At 39.7% G+C, this 23581-nt stretch overlaps 1 protein-coding gene across 6 annotated transcripts in view; it reads left to right on the forward strand.

The window, feature by feature from the left end:
- HSPBAP1 (HSPB1 associated protein 1) overlaps window positions 1–23581 on the forward strand; it is a 52210-nt gene that overhangs the window by 24339 nt on the left and 4290 nt on the right. For 3 of the 6 annotated variants that reach the window (XM_007175629.3, XM_007175626.3, XM_007175628.3), the window contains 3 exons: window positions 7838–7974; window positions 11777–11948; window positions 14912–14995. In XM_007175629.3, coding sequence (XP_007175691.1) covers window positions 7838–7974; window positions 11777–11948; window positions 14912–14995 — 393 coding nt within the window. The remainder of the gene's footprint in view (window positions 1–7837; window positions 7975–11776; window positions 11949–14911; window positions 14996–23581) is intronic. The other 3 variants (XM_007175627.3, XM_028164878.2, XM_057545418.1) reach the window with 2 other exon arrangements.

Below are 23581 nucleotides of genomic sequence, written 5' to 3' on the forward strand. Positions count from 1 at the left end.
GCTGAAAAAGAGAGGAGCATTTTGGCAACCTTTTTAGATAATTGTGAATTTTTTTAATACCCCACCAAATTTGGGTTGTTTCTACCACTAATGAGTAGTCTCTTAAAGGTTCGTTTGTTGCAATCAAGAATCTGAACCCATGATCAATGAACCCTTCGTAGTCTTTCAGTAAAATCCATTGGTCTATCTTGCATGGAATGGATCTTTTGTAATACTTTTCATTGGCCATTTGGAAAATATTGGTTTACTAAGTTATATAGATCTTCCAAATGTTGATGCATCTTTGTATACTTTATTATAAAAAAAGTGACATTTGTTAATAGCATCACCATTCTCATCAGAAAAGTCTTTTAAGTTTTAGGAAGCTTTCTAGCTGATGAGTTTCAAGATACAAGTTTCCAAGATAATTTTTATTCTGTTCAAAATATTTTCTAATTTCCCTTGTGATTTTTTCGTTGACTTATGGTCTACTTAGAAGTATAATGTTTAGTTTGCACATATTTGGGGATTTTCCAGCTGTCTTTCTGTTATTGATTTCTAATTTAATTCTGTTGTGTTCAGAGAACATACTTTGTATGATTTCAGTCCTTTTAAATTTATTGTTTTATAGCCCAGAATATAGTCAATCTTGATAACTTGTACACTTGAAAGTAATGTGTATTCTGCTGTTTCTGTCTTTTATAAATGTCAATTAAGTTGACTGTTCATGTCTCCTGTATCCTTACTGATTTTCCGTACACTTGTTTTACCCATTATATAGAGACAGGTATTGAAATTTCTCAACTATAATTGCATATTTATTTCTTTTTCAGTTTAGGTTGGTCAGTTTTTGTCTTGCAGCTAGTAACAGTTTAGGTTCATGCACATTTAGTATGTCCTCTTAATGGATTGATATTTTATTGAGATGTGATGATCCTCTCTTTCCTGAGTTCTTCCTTGTTCTGATGTCTACTTTGTCCGAAGTCTGCTTTGTTTAGTTTGCCTTTGGTTAGTGTTAGCATGAAGAAGGAGTACTTGCTATGTGCTTCCATTTATATAAAATTGTAGAACTTGCAAACAAATTTATAGTGACAGAAAATAGATCAGTGGTTATGTAAGAATGAGGGGGTAGAGAGAGGTTACAAAAGGTTATGGGAAAGCTTTTGGACATGATCAAAATGTTTGTCATCTTGATTGTAGTGATGGTTTCTCAGGTGTATACGTATGTAAAAATTCATCAAATTGTACACTTTAAATATACACTGTTTATTGTACATCAGTTATGCCTCATAAGGCTGTTTAAAAAAAAAAAAAAAAGAATGCAATGCTATTAGTACACTTTGGTTCCACAGCTTGACAACAGCAGTTTTATTCACCATTGTTTTTGTGCCATCAGTGCAAATATCAACACAGTGAAATAGGAAAATAACATCTTAGTAGTAGTATGAAAATAGTTTCAACCTCACAGATCCTCTGAAAGGGTCGCAGGGACCCCCCAAGAGGTCTGTGCACCACTTCGAGAACCTCTGGTCTACATCATCCTCTCTGAAATTACTCTCCTCTAGTTCTGACTCCTCCTCTAATTATTTCTAAAACAGTTTCTTATGAAGATATTGAAATATGTTAATTATATTCACAAACATTTCATGCCTTTAAATTGTGTAAGGATAGTAGCATTTAAGACTCTCCCCGGTATGACTGACATGACCTGTCTCCTCTGCATATGTCCCTGAGTAGTATCCTTGCAGAGTGCTGGACCACCGTGTTTTCTCATCTTCTGGCCTTTGCTCATGCTCTTCTCAATTTCTGCCTATTAAAATTCAACTTCTTCGGGCCCGGCTCAGATTCATCCGTGGCTATGAAGCCTTCTCAACCACTCGTACCTACATCCATCCATTCCTTGCCTTCATTCCTGTACTTTTTATTTGGATTGTTATTTAAATGGCACGTGACATAGAATGCCTGTGACTTGTTTCTCTAACAGCATTGTAAGCTCTTTGGGAACAGGGACTATGTTGTATAATTTTTTATTCCCCCAAACTGCTAACATAGTGCTGAATCCATAATGGGTATTTGAATGATTACATAAGTGTATTTTTTTCCTCTAGTCTTACCATTTCTTGTTTTGCTATTTCTTTGGTCTTTAGGGCCCTTCAGAGGGTGTTTTAACTTAAACCTCACCTTCACCCTTGTCCAGTTTTCTGTGGCTTCTAGTTAATCAATTGTAGCATTTGTCAATCTTGACAAGAAATTCTTGGCTCTCTTCAGCCTTCTAACGAGTTTTATAAGTTTTTACTTAACAGCTTCTACTTAAATTCATTCAGTGATAAATATGTAATATTTATATATACTGATAAATACACTGGTAAATATAGTAGTATTGTTGGAAAATATCCTGTAGCCTTAAAGGTGGCCAAAAATTATGATTTTGACACTTAACTGACTTTCATATATTTCAAATGAAATTGGCCTCGTTATTTTTTTTAGCTATACATTATATCATTGATCTAAGTAAAGCATCTATTTGGAGCATTTTGTTCTCTGCTTCGTGAGGAAGGTAGGGAATTTGTGACAGTACCATAAAATTTCTTTATCTCTGACTTATTAGGTAAGAACGACAGGTGTTACATTTTATAATCATCTGTAAGTATCATCGTAATTGAAGCTATTAAGAATCAACATATAGCAAAAGGGATTTGCCCCAAGAACATTTCCCAGGTAGATTCCATTTTATGTTGTGATTCAGGTTGGCTGCTGAGAGACAGGAGCCTTGTTAAGTCACCAGGACACAGAATCTCAAAATGCAGCACATGGAAGGTTAGTTCTAGCCTGTCTTGGGCTTTATAACATACTTATGAGAGTATGTTGAAATGAGCCAGGTGGTTTAGTAATGTTTAAAGGGGTTTGATGGCCCATGATGCTTTCTGATGAGGCAAATTGGAATGTAAGAATTTGGGTATTTATCCAAGCCTATCTGTGGGTAGAGTTAACTACCTCTTTTCTGTTTGTTCCCTGAGGTAATTTTTTCAAGGAGAAAAGGGCCTTAAGTACTTGCTGATTTATAATGTTCATTTAAGGGGCTGTTTGAAGTATTTATCCTTTATAAGTTTTACGTAGTAATTATAGTTAATTATACTGTTTTAAAGTTCCATTTTTGTCGGGTTTTTTTTCTTTTTTTATTCAGATGTAAGTTCATTACAGTGTTATGTATATTCAGTTTTCCTGTGTGTATGATCTAGGCATGGAGAATAAATAGAATGAGACAACTTTTAACGTGATAGACTCCAATTAACCATGACCACAAGTCACCCAAACAGCCCGGTAAAAGAACAAATAGTTTCGAATTGGGGTATTCTCAGAGCCTAGAGCTTACACTAGCTCACACCAAATCTAGGCTCTGAGAACACTCCAACTCAAAATATACCATTTTTTAGTGGTGAACAAATTAAGAATGAATTATTTTCTGGTAATGGTAGGCTTAAAAAAAAAGCCACTATTCTGTATTATCAGTATCTTACCAGTTTTTCTTAAGTTCTTTGGTTAAAACCGTAAAATTGGGCTTCCCTGGTGGCGCAGTGGTTTAGAATCCACCTGCCAATGCAAGGGACATGGGTTCGAGCCCTGGTCCGGGAAGATCCCACATGCCGCGGAGCAACTAAGCCCGTGTGCCACAACTGCTGAGCCTGCGCTCTAGAGCCTGCGAGCCACAACTACTGAGCCCACGTGCCACAACTACTGAAGCCTGTGCGCCTAGAGCCCGTGCTCTGAGACAAGAGAAGCCACTGCAATGAGAAGCCCGTGCACCTCAAGGAAGAGTGGCCCCCACTCGCCGCAACTAGAGAAAGCCCACACGCAGCAACGAAGATCCAATGCAGCCAAAAATAAATTAAAAAAAAAAAACCTGTAAAATTATGGAAGATTTGGTTGCTTGTACAGCATTTTTTAAATGGTGTTTGAGTCTGCAACAATTATTTAACTTGTTAATTGGAACAGGTTTAGGAGCAACTCAGTTTCAGCATAAAATTAGATCTAGTCACCTAGATCAGTAACTCAGCAACTTTTGAACATTCGTTGTGCTGTGTTAGGTACCGGGGATGCCAACTTGAATAAAAGACTTGGCTCCCGTGGGAGTTTAAAGATGAATGTGGAGCCAAGCCTTAAGACAGAAAAGTGTAAAATGTGCTATTACACTTTAGTACTTTTTCTGACATTATTTTATCATTTAAATGATTGTAATAGTTTTAGAATATTATGTATAATCAAGAAGATTGAAGCATATACATTTTCTTGAACTTTTAAAATTACAACCAGATTTTTAGATTCTCTTATTTAAAATGTTGGAGACAATTTTATTAAGCAATTTTAAAATTTATTTATTTATTTATTTTTGCTGTGTTGGGTCTTCGTTTCTGTGCTAGGGCTTTCTCTAGTTGTGGCAAGCGGGGGCCACTCTTCATTGCGGTGCGCGGGCCTTTCACTATCGCGGGCCTCTCACTATCGCGGCCTCTCTTGTTGCGGAGCACAGGCTCCAGACGCGCAGGCTCAGTAATCGTGGCTCATGGGCCCAGTTGCTCCGCGGCATGTGGGATCTTCCCAGACCAGGGCTCGAACCCGTGTCCCCTGCATTGGCAGGCAGATTCTCAACCACTGCGCCACCAGGGAAGCCCAAGCAATTTTTAAAACTCATCCTCATTGCTGTTATGTGTACTTAAAGGAATCCAGTTTCAAAATATTGGGATAACAGAAAGTAGATCGGTGGTTGCTTGGGGCTGAGAGTAGAGGCAGGCAGATTGAAAGCACAGGAGTAAGAGGGAACTTTTTGGGGTAGTAGAAGTATTCTATATTTTGATCATGGTGGTGATTATTCCAATATATACATTTGTCAAAACTTGTTGAACTGTAGTCTAAAATGGGTACGTTTTATTGTATATAAATTTTACCTCAGTGAAATTAATTTAAAAAGAAAACTAGGCAGTGGAAAAAATATTGTTTCTAAATATTTCCTTATTTTGGTATTCAAGCAGTTTCTCCCCAACTGTTATCTTCACAGGTAGCAAAATGTGCGTTGTCATCCTTTATGTCCTGGTTTTTTTTTTATTGGGAAATATGATCATTCTATGTACACAAGAAATAAAACCATTATTATTTATAAATTACATATTATGTTCAGGACATCATGACAAGGCAGAACCATCCAAAGGAAAGAGGAGAATAAAGTATCTGTACTACTTTTTTGTTATAAACCAAGTTCATATTCTTTGGCCAGCCAGTTTTCAGCTATGAGTAAATGATGAATTTTGCTTATAACTCTCACTCTGTACAGAAACTGTGCCATATTTGGTCTTGAAACGCTGTAGTGTGTTATTTCCCTCCCTCTTCTCTTAGGTGTCTCTCTTTTTTTTTTAATAGTTTTTTAAAAATTAACTTGGTTGCGCTGGGTCTTAGTTGCGGCAGGCGAGCTCCTTAGTTGCAGCTCGAGGGCTCCTTAGTTGTGGCTCGCTGGCTCCTTAGTTGTAGGATGCAAACTCTTAGTTGCGGCATGCATGTGGGATCTAGTTCCCTGACCAGGGATTGAACCCGCGCCCCCTGCGTTGAGAGCGTGGAGTCTTAATCACTGCGCCATTAAGGAAGTCCCTCTCTTAGGTGTATTTAAACTGCAGATAAATTTCCCAGAATACGTCTGGGAAGAGGCCAGGAATTGGGGCTGATAGGAAACCATTGGGGTTGGATGTGGGGGAGGATGAAAAAACAGGACTGAATTCCTGGTTAATTCCTTTAAGTACTGGGGTAACATGTGATATTGTCTTCTTCTAGAATTACCCCTAACCACTAGAGTATCTAATGGACTACTAAATTACAGTACCGCAGCCCTACATTAGCACTTCCATAATAACGGTGGTCTTATTTTTTAATTAAAGAGTTGATTATCAAGACCTTTTGGTTCTTTTTACTCTTTTGCTGTCTTTTATAATTTTCATTGCTTGTGTTCTACACATTTTATTTGTATATCAATTGTTTGGACTCAGAACTTTTTTTTTTTTTTTTCCTGGAGGAACAGTGCAGATCTTGGTGGTTAGTTCTCCAGGCTAGCCTGGGGAAGCCTACTATATTTATAATATGCTCAAAGAATAGTACCATGAAACTCTCCCTACTTCCACCCCAAAGTGTCTACAGGCGTATTTCTTCAAGGATATGTTTCTCTGATACAGGGTTTAGGACTAGCATAACTGCAAACCCAAGATAAAGGCTCTGACAGAATGAGATTATTGGGGAAAGACAAGGTTCCATGGGTTAACCTCCTGAATCAATTTGGGTTAGGCTTAGTTGCTTGTAACAGAAATCCCAGAATGGAAATTGCCTAACTAAACGCATAATGGTGAATTTTTTCCTCACCTAAGGAAAGTTTGGAGGTACGCTGGCTGGGGCTGGAATGGAGGCTTTGTCATCCCAAAGAACCCAGCTTCTTCCTGTCTTTCTACTCTGTCTTTAGCATGTGGCTTTCATCCTCAAAGCCATCTTGTATTCCAAGAGAGCCATCACACTGTATTTCAGAAAGGAGGAAGGAAGGACAAAAATGTACTCCCAGCTCTCTGCCTGTCTTTTTTTTTTTTTTTTAAAGGATTTTCTTATTTATTTATTTATTTATTTATTTATTTATTTATTTATTTTTGGCTGTGTTGGGTCTTCGGTTCGTGCGAGGGCTTTCTCCAGTTGCGGCAAGCGGGGGCCACTCTTCATCGCGGTGCGGGGACCGCTCTTCATCGCGGTGCGCGGGCCTTTCTCTATCGCGGCCCCTCTCGTCGCGGGGCACAGGCTCCAGACGCGCAGGCTCAGCAATTGTGGCTCACGGGCCCAGCTGCTCCGTGGCATGTGGGATCTTCCCAGACCAGGGCTCGAACCCGTGTCCCCTGCATTAGCAGGCAGATTCTCAACCACTGCACCACCAGGGAAGCCCTCTCTGCCTGTCTTTTAAGGAACTCTCCCAGAAGTCCCATCCAACAACTTCTGCTTAATGGTTAGAATTTAGTTTCATGGCCCCACTGAACTGCAAGGCAGGCTGGAAAACGGATGTGTCTTAGCTGGGCACGTTATCTCTCTGAATAAAATTCAGAATGAGATATTAAAAAAGGTAGGCAGTTTATGGTACACTCTGTTCATGGAAGGACGTGAAAAATTGAAGCAAGATTTACAGTTTCTACAAAAAGTACAGTTATTCCAGAGCCTCTGCAGGCAGCAAGTATAGGGACCAGAGAGAATTGCAGCATTAAAGGGAGGGTTCCAAGAATGAGTCTGTACAGCCATCCTTAGTGCATAGCTAAGAATGCCCTTGTCAGCTGGGGAAAGAGGATTTTGAAGCCAGAGGGATTTCTTAGGCAGCCATAGGGCTGGCAGTTTCAAGGGGGGGGCTCCTATAGCCAAATCCCTGGGGCAGGATGATTGATGGTCGTTTTATTTAGTGGTTAAGTTGATAGGTTAGCAATCTGCTATACGTCTCACTGAAGAGAGGAAGGGAAAAGAACAAAGTTCATATCTCATTGTTGGTCTCCAACCTCTGGGTGGGCGTTTTTGTCTATTTTGTGCATTGATTCATCACATGCTCTAGAAGAGTGCCAGGCATGTTATAGGCAGACAGTAAATATTTGTTGAATAACTACTATTAGTGGGGTTATTCAGATATGTTATTGGTTAAAAAGACTTCTTGAATTGCTCTGGAAACCTAACCTCTTCCATCTATAGCGATTTCTGTAAGAGAGTGTTCCAAGTGCCCAAAACCAGATGTGTAAGTGAAAATGTGTAACACTCCTATACAACAGAGTTGGTTGGTTCTTGATGGTCTGTGACTTTATTTTCAAAACAGGATGTGATATGGTCTGACTTTGGGTTTCCTGGAAGAAATGGACAGGAAAGTACGTTGTGGATCGGCTCCACGGGGGCCCATACACCCTGTCATCTGGACACCTATGGTTGCAACCTAGTATTCCAGGTACAAGGAAGGTAATGCACATGTGCATGCACATGCATGAGGGAGAGAGAAAGAGAGTGTGTGTGTGTGTGTGTGTGTGTCTTTGTGTGTTGCACAGGAAGAGGAATGAGTGTCGGGTAGAGGGCAGGACTCGCTGCTCCATCCTATCAGCCTGCCTCATGACCAGGGCAGATCTCTTAACCTCTGGTTCAGTCTCCTCCTTTGTGAAATAAGGGGAACAGTATAGATGGTGGTTTCTGTGTGTTGTGTCTCTCAGCCATGGTCAGGATTACTGTCAGAAAGCTGATCCTAGAACTCTAGGAGTACACTCCCAGTTCAGCTAGACAGTTGTCTGCTTAGCTCTATAATGTAAGCGTCTGCATTAGTAGCTGTAGAGTGTAGGGGGTGGGACTTGCTCTCTTGTTTTAGGAGAGCAGTGGGAAAACGATGACCGCTCGCGCCCGCAGGCTTCGGCAGTGCAGCATGAGATTGCCTTGTCCGTGCACGTGTGCTGGCTTTTCAGGAGCAGGAGAACGCTGTGACTACTCATGCTCACCAGCCCCAGCCACGGGGCAGGGGTGTGTTGCAGCCTCCCACACTCACAGACTTTAGCTAGGGAGCAGGAGAATGCTGGGACCATTTGTGCCCACCTGCCTGCGCCAGGGCTGGGGAAGTGCTCTGGTCACCGGAGCGCTCTGGCTTCAGCATTGTGGCAGGGTAGAGCCACAGTTGCTCGCCCCTGCATCCGAGCTTGCCCACCTGTGCCCGCAGGTTAGGTGGGGAGCACAACAGTGGCGTCTGCCGGTGCTTCCATCCCGGGGGAGCATTTCCATCATTTCCCACCCCTTCGGTGAGTACTCTCAGATTCTAAATGACTTTCCTTCACGTACAGTCTCAACACTTTTCAAACTGCTGTTGTTTTGCTAGGGTTTGGGGCAAGTGAGATGTATGTGAACCCTTTACGAGGGGAGTCTCAGTTTCGTGTAGCACTTGGGGACCCTTAGACATCTGTCCTGTTGGTTTCCTAAGCCAGCTGTTAGGGGGGCTCATCTCTGTGGTATAGATCCCAGGGGCCGGGGCTCCTGACGTGGGCTGCCAGCCCCTCACTTCCCGGGAGAAGCCCTTGTCTGGTGAGGTCCCTTCCTGTTGTGTGCCACTGCGCCAGGGCTGGGGGTTTTGACAGGAGCGTCTCTCTGCCTCTCCTGCCCATCTCGATGTAGTTAGTCCTTTTTATTCTTTATTGTGGAGCAGGTGTTCATCTAGTTCTCAGGTTCTTTTCAGAGGGAACTGGTCTATATGTACATGTGTATTTTTTTGTGTCTGTGGGAGGAGGTAAGTTCAGGGTCTTCCTCTGCTGCCATCTTGAACTGCTCCCCCCACGTGTGAAGTACTTTGAAAACTATAAAACTGTATGAGATAGTTCCTCCTGGATTCCTCAGGTCTTTATTAAGCAGCCTAGAACGTCTAGGTGCATTATTAATGCACTATGGTTGCAGCAGTGAATCAAGTGTGCCTGGTCCCTGCCCTTATGGAGTTAATAGTCTGAACCTTAAACTTGGTTAGAGAGGACATCATTTCAAGCAGCTGCTTTCCGTGTGTTCTGAGTGGAGAAATAAGCCAAAGAAATTCAGCTGGAAAAACATTACCAAAAAATACCTGGGTTCCTTCTGTGATATAAAATTAATATAGCTTTACTTTAACTTTGTCGTAGACCATATTTTCTGGCCTCATATAGCTCTGGAGTAATAAAATAACTAACTATTCAGTAAGTATTTATTGAGTATCCTGCCGTGCAGATACCACGTGTTACAGTAGCAACAGAGGTGAACAAGTAAGACACTTCTCTGCCCTAAGAGAGTGTATGTACAGTTAGGGTGCAGGGAAGCCCACGGATTGCTGTGATATATCTAGGCAGAATGAACACGCCCTTGAGGAAGGTTTCGTAGAGCCATGGAACTGAGAAGTAGAAGAGAAAATGTTCCTGTTGGAAAGATTAGGGAAGATTTCAGAGGGGAGCTGCCATTTGGGATGGGTTTCGAAGGGTGGGTGAATGTTCAAAAGACACAGGTGGGAGGAGCAAAGGGACCCGCATGAGCAGAGCCCCAGGAAAGCGTGGGGTATATAGAGGGCCCAGTGAGTTGTCCGTGTAAGTTGTGCATTAGAGACAGAGGGATTAGTAGGAAAGGCAAGGTGGAGCCTGAGGGTCTTAATGCCCAGGCAAATACTGCTTATTCTCTGTTCTTTCAGCATCAGAACCAAGAGGGTTTTGAGCCAGGGATGACATGATGATTGACTACCTTTTCTGATTAAGAACACAAGGATGCATATATATTACATTTTAAACCTAGCAGAGCAAATTGTATGGGATGGTTATCATCGTGGCTGTTCCTTTGGGAAACACAGCTGTAGTGCAGGGGTCTGGAGATCTGTGACCTAGTACTGGGTCCACCACTCACACCAGCCCAGTGAATGACACTGAGCAAACCCTGGCTCCCTCTTCCACTTCTTTGAATGTAAGATTAGACTGATGGGGCTTCCCTGGTGGCGCAGTGGTTGAGAGTCTGCCTGCTAATGCAGGGAACACGGGTTCGAGCCCTGGTCTGGGAAGATCCCACATGCCGCGGAGCAACTAGGCCCGTGAGCCACAACTACTGAGCCTGCGCGTCTGGAGCCTGTGCTCCGCAACAAGAGAGGCCGCGACAGTGAGAGGCCCGCGCACCGTGATGAAGAGTGGTCCCCGCTCGCCACAACTGGAGAAAGCCCTCGCACAGAAACGAAGACCCAACATAGCAATCAATCAATCAATCAATCAATCAATCTTTAAAAAAAAAAAAAAAAAGATTAGACTGATGATCTCTTAAGGGTCCTTCCAGCTCTAACATTCTAAACATCCTAAATGCCAAAAATTCTCCCAAACTAGTCATAGGTCCAGTGGGAGGGAGCAGCTTTATCATCTCTAAGGCAAAATAAGACTTTATATTTCCTAGTTTGAGAAGAGCAGGCAGCTCTTTTGAAAGGACATGATAGCCCCTCTGTAACTGCCAGGGGTCACTAGAGGGCTTTAGGGCTTGTCTCAGAACTAGGTTCTTTTCCCTCTCTCTTTGCTTCCCCATCTGTATTTCTGTCTGTGTCTCTTCCTTTTTCACACTTCTCCCTCCTTTGCTTCAGATGTCCTCCCTCTGTTGGCTCAAAGTATTGGTGTGTCTAGTGTTTTATGAGTTAAGGTTTATCACTTTCATTTTTCAAAAAATTTTAAAGTGACTGAAACATTTTACAGTTTTCTTTTTGAAAATTCCTATATTATACTACTTTTTAGTTGTGTGGCATCATTCGTGCATTTCTCTTCCTTAATGGATCAACTTAACAAATGTTTAGGTTAAGGAATTTACAACCCCAATAGGGAGAAGTCTGGAAACTATTTGGTGGGTAGTTACTCTGGATGAATGGTTACTCTGTATAAGAGAAGAATACAGAGATTTCAAAGGGTAGAGATTATTCTGGGGAGCTCTAGACTCAGGGATGGAAACAGTTTATGAGGAGGCTGACTTTGGTTTGAGATAAGAAAGAATGATCTTACAAAGTAGCTCCTGTCCCTGCAAATAGGCTGCTCAGGGCATCATGAGATACCCACTGGTTGCTGCCCTTCCTTTACCAGGTGTCTGCAGAGGAGATTCCAGCCCCGAGTGAGAGATGGGCCAGGTGACCCCTGAGGTGGCTCCTGTATTCCTTTATGGATTGAATGAAAATGAGTGAAAATGAGCACTTAGCTGCTGCCTTCTTACATGTTTTGTCTCAAGTTTAGAGTACTAACTTGTATCTTATTTTTTTAACTAGGAAAAGATGGCATCTCTTTCCTCCTGAAGATACTCCTTTCCTTTATCCAACTAGAATCCCTTATGAAGAATCTAGTGTGTTCAGTAAAATCAATGTTGTCAATCCTGATTTAAAACGTTTTCCTCAGTTCTGGAAGGCTCGAAGACACATGGTTACCCTGAGCCCCGGACAGGTAATGGGAGCTTTAAAACATTGGTGACCTGTCAGTGGACACCCCAGCTATAACTTCTTTCAAGTCTTTATGCCACGTGCCTCCCTACCAATACAAATGACAATGGTTCCTTCCCTGCTGCTCTGCTATTGGAACGTAGCTTCCCCAGCTGTAGGCTTCACGCACAATCCCTGCTTCACAGGTCATGGGAGGGAGATGGGAGGAGGGAACACAGCTCCTCCTGCTGGTGAAGAGGAGAATGGCCTGTGGAGGAAGATCCAAAAGCTCAGTTATTTTTATTCAGGTTAAGAGAAGGTGTCAAGGCATGAGTACTTGAACATTTCTGGAACATTTATTCACAATTAATATCTGTTCAACCACGATAAAATCCAGACATACAAACACAGGTTCGAATGCATCCAGTTAGTGGGCCAACAAAGGCAGATTGAACTAAGAACGATTTAGGGATTTTTGTTTGTTTGTTTTAATTGAAGTATAGTTGATTTACAATATTGTGTTAGTTTTTGGTGTACAGCAAAATGATTCAGTTATATATATTTTTTCAGATTATTTTCCATTATAATTTATTGCAAGATATTGAATATAGTTCCCTGTGCTATACAGTAAATCCTTGTTGCATATCTATTTTATGTATAGTACTTTGTGTCTGTTAATCCCCCACTCCTAAGTTACCCCTTTCTCCATAACCAAACATGATAATCGTAAGTTTGTTTTCTATGTATGTGAGTCTGTTTCTGTTCTGTATATAGATTCATTTGTATCACTTTTTAGATTCCACATATAAGTGATACCATATAATATTTGTTGAGAATGATTTGCTTTTAAGCAAGAATGGATGTTACTTTTGTAACTGACTGTCTCTGAAACATTTCCAAAGGTTTAGTACTTAGTGCTGCTACCCAGTGGGGAATATCACCTTTACAACACTGGCATTTGCTGTCTGATATTTTATTAACATTTGCGAGGTTTTCTTAGTCTCTTAAGGAGATTTTATTCCCTTGATTATCCCTCTGACCTGCCTGTGTTCCTTCTTGTGCTCCCTTCTCACTGGCTCTTCCTGCTGCCTTTACACGCGAGTGCTCCAGCTCGAACGATTTGACTAAGTTTCCTCAACCCATCAGCAGTCATTCCCCATTCACTTATCCCCCCCAGCCCTTGACAACCACTTCTCTGTTTTCTTTCTGTATAGATTTACCTATTCTGGACATTTCACATAAGTGCAGTTGTACAGTCTGTGGACTTTCGTGTCCGGCTTTTTTCACGTCGCATAATATCCTCAAGGTTCATCCAGGCTGTAGAATGTTAACAGCACTTCATTCTTTTTTATGGCTGAATATATTCCATTATGTGGATATACATTTTATTTATCTGTTAAACAGCTGATGGATATTTGGGTTGTTTCCACTTTTTGGTTATTATGAATAATGCTGCTATAAACATTTGAGTACAAGTTTTTGTATGAGCATATGTTTTCAGTTCTCTTGGGTATATACGTAAGGGTGGAATTGCTGAGTCATATGATAACTCTGTGTTTTTTAACTTTTGGGGGAATTGCCAAACTTCTGCACAGCAGCTGCACCATTTTACATTCCCACCAGCAATTTATGAGGGTTCTAATTTCTTGACATCCTCACCAACACTTGTTATTTTCCTTTATTATTATTATATTACTACAACTATAGCCATTCTAGTGGGTGTGAAGTGGCTGCTAATTCTTTTTTTCTTCTATTTTAATAGCCAAATTCGAATGAGTATTTCTGTCTATTGTATCAGTTTTCCTTACATCATGCTGTTTCCTGAATCCACCGTAAACTGGCTCTCTTACCACTTTACTTGAAAGTATACTCTATGATAGGACATTCATGACCTCCTAATGACTAAATCCAGTGGCTGAAGTGGACGTTTTTAGTGCCCAGTTCTCTTAAAAGGAGCTCTCTTCCCATCTCCACCTTGTCCATAGCAAGTGCCACCATTTTCCTAAATCCGAAGCCCAGAAGCTTCAGATCATCTCCATCTGCTGTACTCAACCTTCCACAGACTCTTGTAATGACTCTGGATAAATGCAGTCCTTCTTGACTCTGCCCATTGCTTTCGTTTGCTATATCTTCCTATTTAAATCTTAACACTTAATTTAATAATTGGACCATTGCAAGAATCTCCTGTCCTTCCCAGACTCTCCCACAATGTCACTGTTTTAACCATCCCCCTACTCAGAACTTCTCAGCAACTCAAAATGCCTACAGGACAAAATCCAGATTCTTTATTCTGAACTCAGGGCCCTCCACGGGCCCTAACCTGATTCCCCACTTTATTCCCCTATACTCCTTCTGCAGTAGTAAGACAGGCCTACTTGCTGTCCCTCGACAGTCCCACCTCCCTTGCCCACTTCTCCCTCCTGGCATGTCCTCATTCTCTCTTAGTCCTGGTTCAAATCACACTTCCTCCATCCAGGTTGCCCCTAACCTCCCTAGTTCATGCCTGCTTCTCTCACCTCTGAAGGTCTCTAGCACCGGTGTCCACTCCTCCGATTTACCACTTTTCTATATATTATTTTTTCATTGGCTAGACTTTAGACTGTGAGAAGGCAGAAACTATGTCCTATGTGTTTACCTCTGCCCTTTCTCAGAACTCATACAACCATTATGTGATGGAAAGGAGGAAAAGTTACAATCTCAGAATCCTTTACTAAGATTTGGATGCAGACAGAGAAGGTCCAGGATAAAGGAGAGTAGAGACTGGAGAAGCTAGTAATATCCTTTGTAAGAACATGCAAACTTGTTAATTTAAGAAAAGGAATAAAAGGATTGTGGGTTTTTTTTTCTTGTTTCCCTTTCCTATTACAATATTAGTATAAATTCATTTGAATTCATTTTTTTTCCTTAGCAACTTCATTTAAGATCTGATTCTGACATAAAAATAAAATGTTCTGTTCTTGTGCTAACCATTTTTTGTTTGGTTTTCAGGTTCTGTTTGTCCCCAGACACTGGTGGCATTATGTGGAATCCATTGATCCTGTCACTGTCAGTATAAACTCATGGATTGAGCTGGTATTTTTTTTTTCTAACAAATGTAATCTCCCTGCTTTTAAGATATACAGTTGCCTGTCTATAGAACTTGGTGATTAATTTTCACCAACACTCCAGTGTTACTTTGTTTTGCCGTGCCATAATTTATGTATTCTGCGCTCTGTTGATGGATAGTGAGGTTGGAAATAGGATTTTTGTGACACACCATTCTCTTTCTTTTAAGGGCACAAAATGGGCCCTGATGTTGGTGTGCCGGGTCTTCTCCCTTGACCGGTGTTATTAGGAGAATCATGTTGGGCCTGGCTGGATCTGCCACGTGTGTCCCATGTTGCCAGTCCCATCCCACACCATCTGGGCTGGAAATACCTGCTTCTTGGTTCAGGGTCCTCATTAATAATTGCAGAATTCTCAGTCCTGACTTACACATTTTCTCAGAGCAGTCTTTCAGTGCTAGGTGTTATCATTTTATTTCTCCCAAAGGCTTTTCCCCTCAAATATGCTGTGCTTAATCCTGGTGGTTGCCTTGCTCTACTTGGCAATTAGAATGGCTACTCTTATGGCTCAAGTCTGTCTCTTCCACCTGAGGTGTCATTGCATCTTTGTATGCTTTAACCAGAGGCTTTGACTGCACCTGTGCCCTCGTTAACCTGAGGCCTTGAATGCATCTCTGCTCTCCTGTACCCAAAACCTTGATTGCATCTCTCTCCTCTCTTTGGCTGCTGCATCCTCCCCTCACTCAGACTTTTCTTGTCCTTAGATAATGGGAAGGGCTTTGGCACAGGGGGAGCATAAGGAATACTGTAACAGGAAGCTCTACTGTGTGGCTTAGAAAAGAGTTGTAACCCTTGGATGAGAAGTATAATGGGAGATCAATAGACTTACAGTTAGAAATTCTGCTTAACTGATTGCCTTGCTTGGTATCCCCCTTTCTGCTCCAGTGTTCAGAATGTCCCTCTGAAAAGAAGTTGGTCAATTATAGTACTTAAGTCATTTATTTTCTTTTTCTCAGAGATCACATTTTTATGTTGCCTGTAGTCCAATTTCTGAAATCTTTTAATAATATGTATTTGTCTAGTTTTCCAGTTGTTTATGGTAGGAAAGTAATGAAGTTACTGTTACTCTATCACAGCCAGAAGTGGACATCTCAGCTGAATCATTTTTGTGCCCATTATCTGAAATATGTTATTAATGTTTACATTTTTTTAAAGATAAGATTTCTTTGTCTCTAAGGGTAGTCAACATACTGTTCTTTAGCGCATGGTCTTATACATATTAAATAAAAAATACTAGGTGCAGCGCAGAAGGAGAGCCACTGCAGGCCAGCTTCTCCAACTCTGAAGGCACTCCAGGGATTGGAAACCATGAAATCCAAGCATCAAAGTGAATGGCTTAATTTGCTATACCTCAAACCATCTTCAAGTGTTAATTAAAATTATCCACAGAACACTGAATCAAAATTAAAATTAAACACATATATAGAGAAGCAAGAAGAGCTACAATCCTGCAGCCTGTGGAATGAAAACCACATTCACAGAAAGACAAAATGAAAAGGCAGAGGGCTATGTACCAGATGAAGGAACAAGATAAAACCCCAGAAAAACAACTAAATGAAGTGGAGATAGGCAACCTTCCAGAAAAAGAATTCAGAATAATGATAGTGAAGATGATCCAGTACCTTGGAAAAAGAATGGAGGCAAAGATTGAGATGATGCAAGAAATGTTTAACAAAGACCTAGAAGAATTAAAGAACAAACAAACAGAGATGAACAATACAATAACTGAAATGAAGAATACACTAGAAGGAATCAATAGCAGAATAACTGAGGCAGAAGAACAGATAAGTGACCTGGAAGACAGATTGGTGGAATTCACAGCCGGGAACAGAATAAAGAAAAAAAGAATGAAAAGAAATGAAGACAGCCTAAGAGACCTCTGGGACAACATTAAATGCAACAACATTTGCATTATAGGGGTCCCAGAAGGTGAAGAGAGAGAGAAAGGACCCGAGAAAATATTTGAAGGGATTATAGTCAAAAACTTCCCTAACATGGGAAAGGAAATAGCCACCCAAATCCAGGAAGCGCAGAGAGTCCCAGGTAGGAGAAACCCAAGGAGAAACACACCGAGACACATAGTAATCAAATTGGCAAAAATTAAAGACAAAGAAAAATTACTGAAAGCAGCAAGGGAAAATCGACAAATAACACATAAGAGAACTCCCATCAGGTTAACAGCTGATTTCTCAGCAGAAACTCTACAAGCCAGAAGGGAGTAGCACGATATATTTAAAGTGATGAAAGGAAAGAACCTACAACCATATTGTAGATTATTCTACCCAGCAAGGATCTCATTCAGATTCGACGGAGAAAGGAAAAGCTTTGCAGACAAGCAAAAGCTAAGAGAATTCAGCACCACCAAACCAGCTCTACAACAAATGCTAAAGGAACTTCTCTAAGTGGGAAACACAAGAGAAGAAAAGAACCCATAAAAACAAACCCAAAACAATTAAGAAAATGGTAATAGGAACATACATATTGATAATTACCTTAAACGTGAACAGATTAAATGCTCCAACCAAAAGACACAGGCTTGCTGAATGGATACAAAAACAAGACCTGTGTATATGCTGTCTACAAGAGACCCACTTCAGATCTAGGGACACATACAGACTGAAAGTGAGGGGATGGAAAAAGATATTCCATTCAAATGGAAATCAAAAGAAAGCGGGAGTAGCAATACTCATATCAGATAAAATAGACTTTAAAATAAAGAATGTTACAAGAGACAGGGAAGGACACTCCATAATGATCAAGGGGTCAATCCAAGAAGAAGACATAACAATTATAAATATATATGCACCCAACGTAGGAGCGCCTCAATACATAAGGCAAATGCTAACAGCTATAACAGAGGAAATTGACAGCAACACAATAATAGTGGAGGACTTTAACACCTCACTTACAACAATGGACAGATCATACAGACAGAAAATTAATAAGGAAACAAAAGCTTTAAATGACACAATAGACCAGATAGATTTAATTGATATTTATAGGACATTCTATCCAAAAACAGCAGATTACACTTTCTTCTCAAGTGTGCATGGAACATTCTCCAGGATAGATCACATCTTGGGTCACAAATCAAGCCTCAGTAAATTTAAGAAAATTGAAATCATATCAAGCATCTTTTCTGATCACAGCGCTATGAGATTAGAAATAAATTATAGGGAAAAAAACATAAAAAACACAAACACATGGAGGCTATACAATACATTACTAAATAACCAAGAGATCACTGAAGAAATCAAAAAATACCTAGAGACAAATGACAATGAAAACATGGCAATCCAAAACCTATGGGATGCAGCAAAAGCAGTTCTAAGAGGGAAGTTTATAGCAATACAGTCCTACCTCAAGAAACAAGAAAAATCTCAAATAAACAATCTAACCTTACACCTTAAAGAACTAGAGAAAGAACTACAAACAAAACCCAAAGTTAGTACAAGGGAAGAAATATAAAGATCAGAGCAGAAATAAATGAAATAGAAACAAAGAAAACAATAGCAAAGATCAATAAAACTAAAAGCTGGTTCTTGGAGAAGATAAACAAAATTGATAAACCTTTAGCCAGACTCATCAAGAAAAAGAGGGAGAGGACTCAAATCAATAAAATTAGGAATGAAAAAGGGGAAGTTACAACGGACACCGCAGAAATACAAAGCATCCTAAGAGACTACTACAAGCAACTCTATGCCAATAATATGGACAACCTGGAAGAAATGGACAAATTCTTAGAAAGGTGTAACCTTCCAAGACTGAACCAGGAAGAAATAGAAACTATGAACAGACCAATCACAAGTAATGAAATTGAAACTGTGATTAAAAATCTTCCAACAAACAAAAGTCCAGGACCAGATGGCTTCACAGGTGAATTCTATCAAACATTTAGAGAAGCGCTAACACCCATCCTTCTCAAACTCTTCCAAAAAATTGCAGAGGAAGGAACTCTCCCAAACTCATTCTATGAGGCCACCATCACCCTGATACCAAAACCAGACAAAGATACTACAAAAAAAGAAAATTACAGACCAATATCACTGATGAATATAGATGCAAAAATCCTCAACAAAATACTAGCAAACAGAATCCAACAACACATTAAAAGGCTCATACACCACAATCAAGTGAGATTTATCCCAGGGATGCAAGGATTCTTCAATATATGCAAATCAATCAATGTGATACACCATATTAACAGATTGAAGAATTAAAACCATATGATCATCTCAACAGATGCAGAAAAAGCTTTTGACAAAATTCAACACCCATTTATGATAAAAACTCTCCAGGAAGTGGGCATAGGAGGGAACCTACCTCAACATAATAAAGGCCATATACGACAAACCCACAGCAAACATCATTCTCAATGGTGAAAAACTGAAAGCATTTCTTCTAAGATCAGGAACAAGACAAGGATGTCCACTCTCACCACTAGTATTCAACACAGTTTTGGAAGTCCTAGCCATGGCAATCAGAGAAGAAAAAGAAATAACAGGAATACAAATTGGAATAGAAGAAGTCAAACTGTCACTGTTTGCAGATGACATGATACTATACATAGACAATCCTAAAGATGCCACCAGAAAACTACTAGAGCTAATCAATGAACTTGGTAAAGTCGCAGGATACAAAATTAATGCACAGAAATCTCTTGCATTCCTATACACTAACAATGCAAGATCAGAAAGAGAAATTAAGGAAACAATCCCATTCACCATTGCAACAAAAAGAATAAAATACCTAGGAATAAACCTACCTAAGGAGGTAAAAGACCTATACTCAGAAAACTGTAAGACACTGATGAAAGAAATCAAAGATGACACAGACAGATGGAGAGATACACCATGTTCTTGGATTGGAAGAATCAATATCGTGAAAATGACTATACTACCCAAAGCAATCTACAGATTCAATGCAATCCCTATCAAATTACCAATGGCATTTTTTACAGAACTAGAACAACAAATCTTAAAATTTGTATGGAGACACAAAAGACCCCGAATAGCCAAAACAGTCTTGAGGGAAAAAAGCAGAGCTGGAGGAATCAGACTCCCTGACTTCAGACTATACTACAAATCTATAGTAATCAAGACAATATGGTACTGGCCTGAAAACAGAAATATAGATCAATGGAACAAGATAGAAAGCCCAGAGATAAACCCACATATCTATGGTCAACTAATCTATGACAAAGGAGGCAAGGATAAACAATGGAGAAAAGACAGTCTCTTCAATAAGTAATGCTGGGAAAACTGGACAGCTACATGTAAAAGAATGAAATTAGAATACTCCCTGACACCATACACAGAAATAAACTCCAAATGGATTAAAGACCTAATTTAAGACCAGACACTATGGAACTCTTAGAGGAAAACAGAAGCAGAACACTCTTTGACATAAATCACAGCAAGATCTTTTTTGACCCACCTCCTAGAGTAATGGAAAGAAAAACAAAAATAAACAAATGGGAACTAATGAAACTTAAAAGCTTTGCACAGCAAAGGAAACTATAAACAAGACAAAAAGACAACCCTCAGAATGGGAGAAAATAGTTGCAAACGAATCAACGGACAAAGGATTAATCTCCAAAATATATAACAGCTCATGCAGCTCAATAGTGAAAAAACAAACAACCTAATCCAAAAATGGGCAGAAGACCTAAATAGACTTTTCTCCAAAGAAGACATACAGATGGCCAAGAGGCACATGAAAAGATGCTCAACATCACTAATTATTAGAGAAATGCAAATCAAAACTACAATGAGGTATCACCTCACACCGGTTAGAATGGGCTTCATCAGGATATCTACAAACAACAAATGCTGGAGAGGGTGTGGAGAAAAGGGAACCCTCTTGCACTGTTGGTGGGAATGTAAATTGATACAGCCACTATGGAGAACAGTATGGAGGTTCCTTAAAAAAGTAAAAATAGAACTACCATATGACCCAGCAATCCCACTACAGGGCATATACCCAGAGAAAAACATAATTCAAAAAGACACATGCACCCCAATGTTCATTGCAGCACTATTTACAATAGCCAGATCATGGAATCAACCTAAATGCCCATCAACTGACAAATGGATAAAGAAGATGTGGTACATATATACAATAGAATATTACTCAGCCATAAAACAGAATGAAATTGGGTCAGTTGTAGAGACGTGGATGGATCTAGAGACTGTCATACAGAGTGAAGTAAATCAGAAAGAGAAAAACAAATATTGTATATTCATGCATATATGTGAAATCTAGAAACATGGTACAGCTGAACCGGTTTGCAAGGCAGAAATAGAGACACAGATATAGAGAACAAACATATGGACACCAAGAGGGGAAAGCAGGCGGGTGGGGAGTGGGGGGATGAATTGGGAGATTGGGATTGACATATATACACTAATATGTTTAAAATAGATAACTAATAAGAAACTGCTGTATAAAATAAACTTTTAAAAATACTATACATGAAAAAAAAGAAAGAAAGAAATTCTGCTTGCAGCACGCTGTATTGGAATCAGAGCAAATATCAAGGTAGAGTGCATGGAGTTCACTTCCACTCCCAGTGCCAAAGTCACGTCTACAATAGCTTTACAGATGCTTTGCCTCCCAAGATAGCTCATTCCATTGTGGAGCTGTCATCTGCCTGCTTGTAACCATACCCATTACTTCTAAAACTATACAGAATTTTTTTTTCTGTTTTAACTGTTTGAAGGGGACACCTTTTATGGCTGGCGTCTTTCATTCAGCATAATGTTTTCAAGAATCATCCATGTAGTAGCATGTATCAGTACTTCATTCCTTTTTTTTAATGGCTAAAAAATTTTTTATTGTACAGATATACCACATTTTGTTTATCCACTAATCAATTGATGGACGTCTGGGTTGTGTCTACTTTTGGTTATTATGAATAATGCTACTGTTAACATTCATGTACAAGTTTTTGTGTGGATGTATGCTTTCATTTCTCTTGGTATGTACCTAGGAGTGTAGTTGCTGGGTCATATGGTACATCAGCCAAGGCAGGCCAACAGGCTGGTAATTCAGACAAGAGTTAAAATTGCAGTCTGGAGTCCAAAATCTGTAGAACAGGTTGGCAGGCTGGAAGCTCACTCAGGATTTCTGTTGCAATCTTGAGGCAGAATCTCTTCTCCAGAAAACCTTAAATTTTACTCCTATGGCCTTCAACTGATTGGATGAGGTCCACCCACGTTATTGAGGATAATCTCCTTTTACCTAAAGTCAGCTGATTATAAATGTTAATCGCATCTATGAAATATTTTGACAGTGACAAACTTCACAGTGACAAACACTAGACTAGTGTTTGACTAGACAGTTGGTCGCCATAGCCTAGCCAAGTTAACTTATAAAATTAACCGTCTGGTAACTCTACATTTAACCTTTGGGGAATTGCCAGGCTGTTTTCCAAAGCAGCTGTACTATTTACATTCCCACCAGCAATTTGTGAAGATTCTGATTTCTCCATATCTTCACCAACACTTGTCGTTATCTGGCTTATTATAGCCTTCCTAGTGTGAAGTGGTATCTCATCCTGGGGATTTGCTTTCTTTTTTTTAATTTAATATTATGTTTCTAAGATTCATCTGTGTTGTCACACGTAGCTGGTCATTCATTTTCACCATGATATAATATCCTCTTGTGTTAATGTACTACAATTTGATTCATTTTTCTGTTGATGGATATTAGGGTTGTTTCCAATTTCTTTTGCTTTTATAAATAGAATATTCTTGTACACATGTGCAAGAGTTTCTCTAGAGAATATGTATATATGTATATATCTAGGAGTGGAGTTGCTGGTCTGTAGGGTACACAGTACTCGAGTTTATAAAATAACGCCTGTATGTTTTCCCACCATCAGCAAGATTTCTGTCAAGCACATTTCTCCACCATCTGGAATTATCAGACCCTCTTTTGCCAGTTTCATGGGTTTCTTGATTTGCATTTCCCTGATTATGAATGAAGCTAAGCCTATTTTCTTGTGTTTTTAACCTTATAATTGTTCTTTTTTTGACATGTTTGTCTTCATGCCTTTTGCCCATTTAAAAAAAATTAGGTCATTTGTCTTATTGATGTGTGCAGATTCTTTATATATTCTGCATATTCATCTCCTATCACTTATATACGTTACAGACATCTGGCTTGTTTTTTCCTTTATGGTATCTTTTGATGAACAAAATTATTGATTTTAATGTAATTTATGACTAGGAATTCCCTGGCAGTCCAGTGGTTAGGACTCTTTGCTTTCATTGCTGAGGGCCTGGGTTCAGTCCCTGGTTGGGGAGCTAATATCCCACAAGCCACACAGCGTGGCCAAGATAAAAAAAAAAGATTGCCAAAAAAAGAAAATTTTACATATATATACACACATATATATATAATGTAATTTATCATTAATGCCATAGTTTATACTTATTGTCTCTTTAAAAAAACTTATTTAGATATTTGGTCATCTCATTCTTGTGGCCAAGAATGTTTATTATAATTATTTCCCGTTCCTCAAGAAATTAGCTTATCAAAATGATCCTCT

Source organism: Balaenoptera acutorostrata, chromosome 4 (genome assembly GCF_949987535.1).
Source record: "Balaenoptera acutorostrata chromosome 4, mBalAcu1.1, whole genome shotgun sequence".
In the NCBI taxonomy this organism is placed as follows: Eukaryota; Metazoa; Chordata; class Mammalia; order Artiodactyla; family Balaenopteridae; genus Balaenoptera; species Balaenoptera acutorostrata.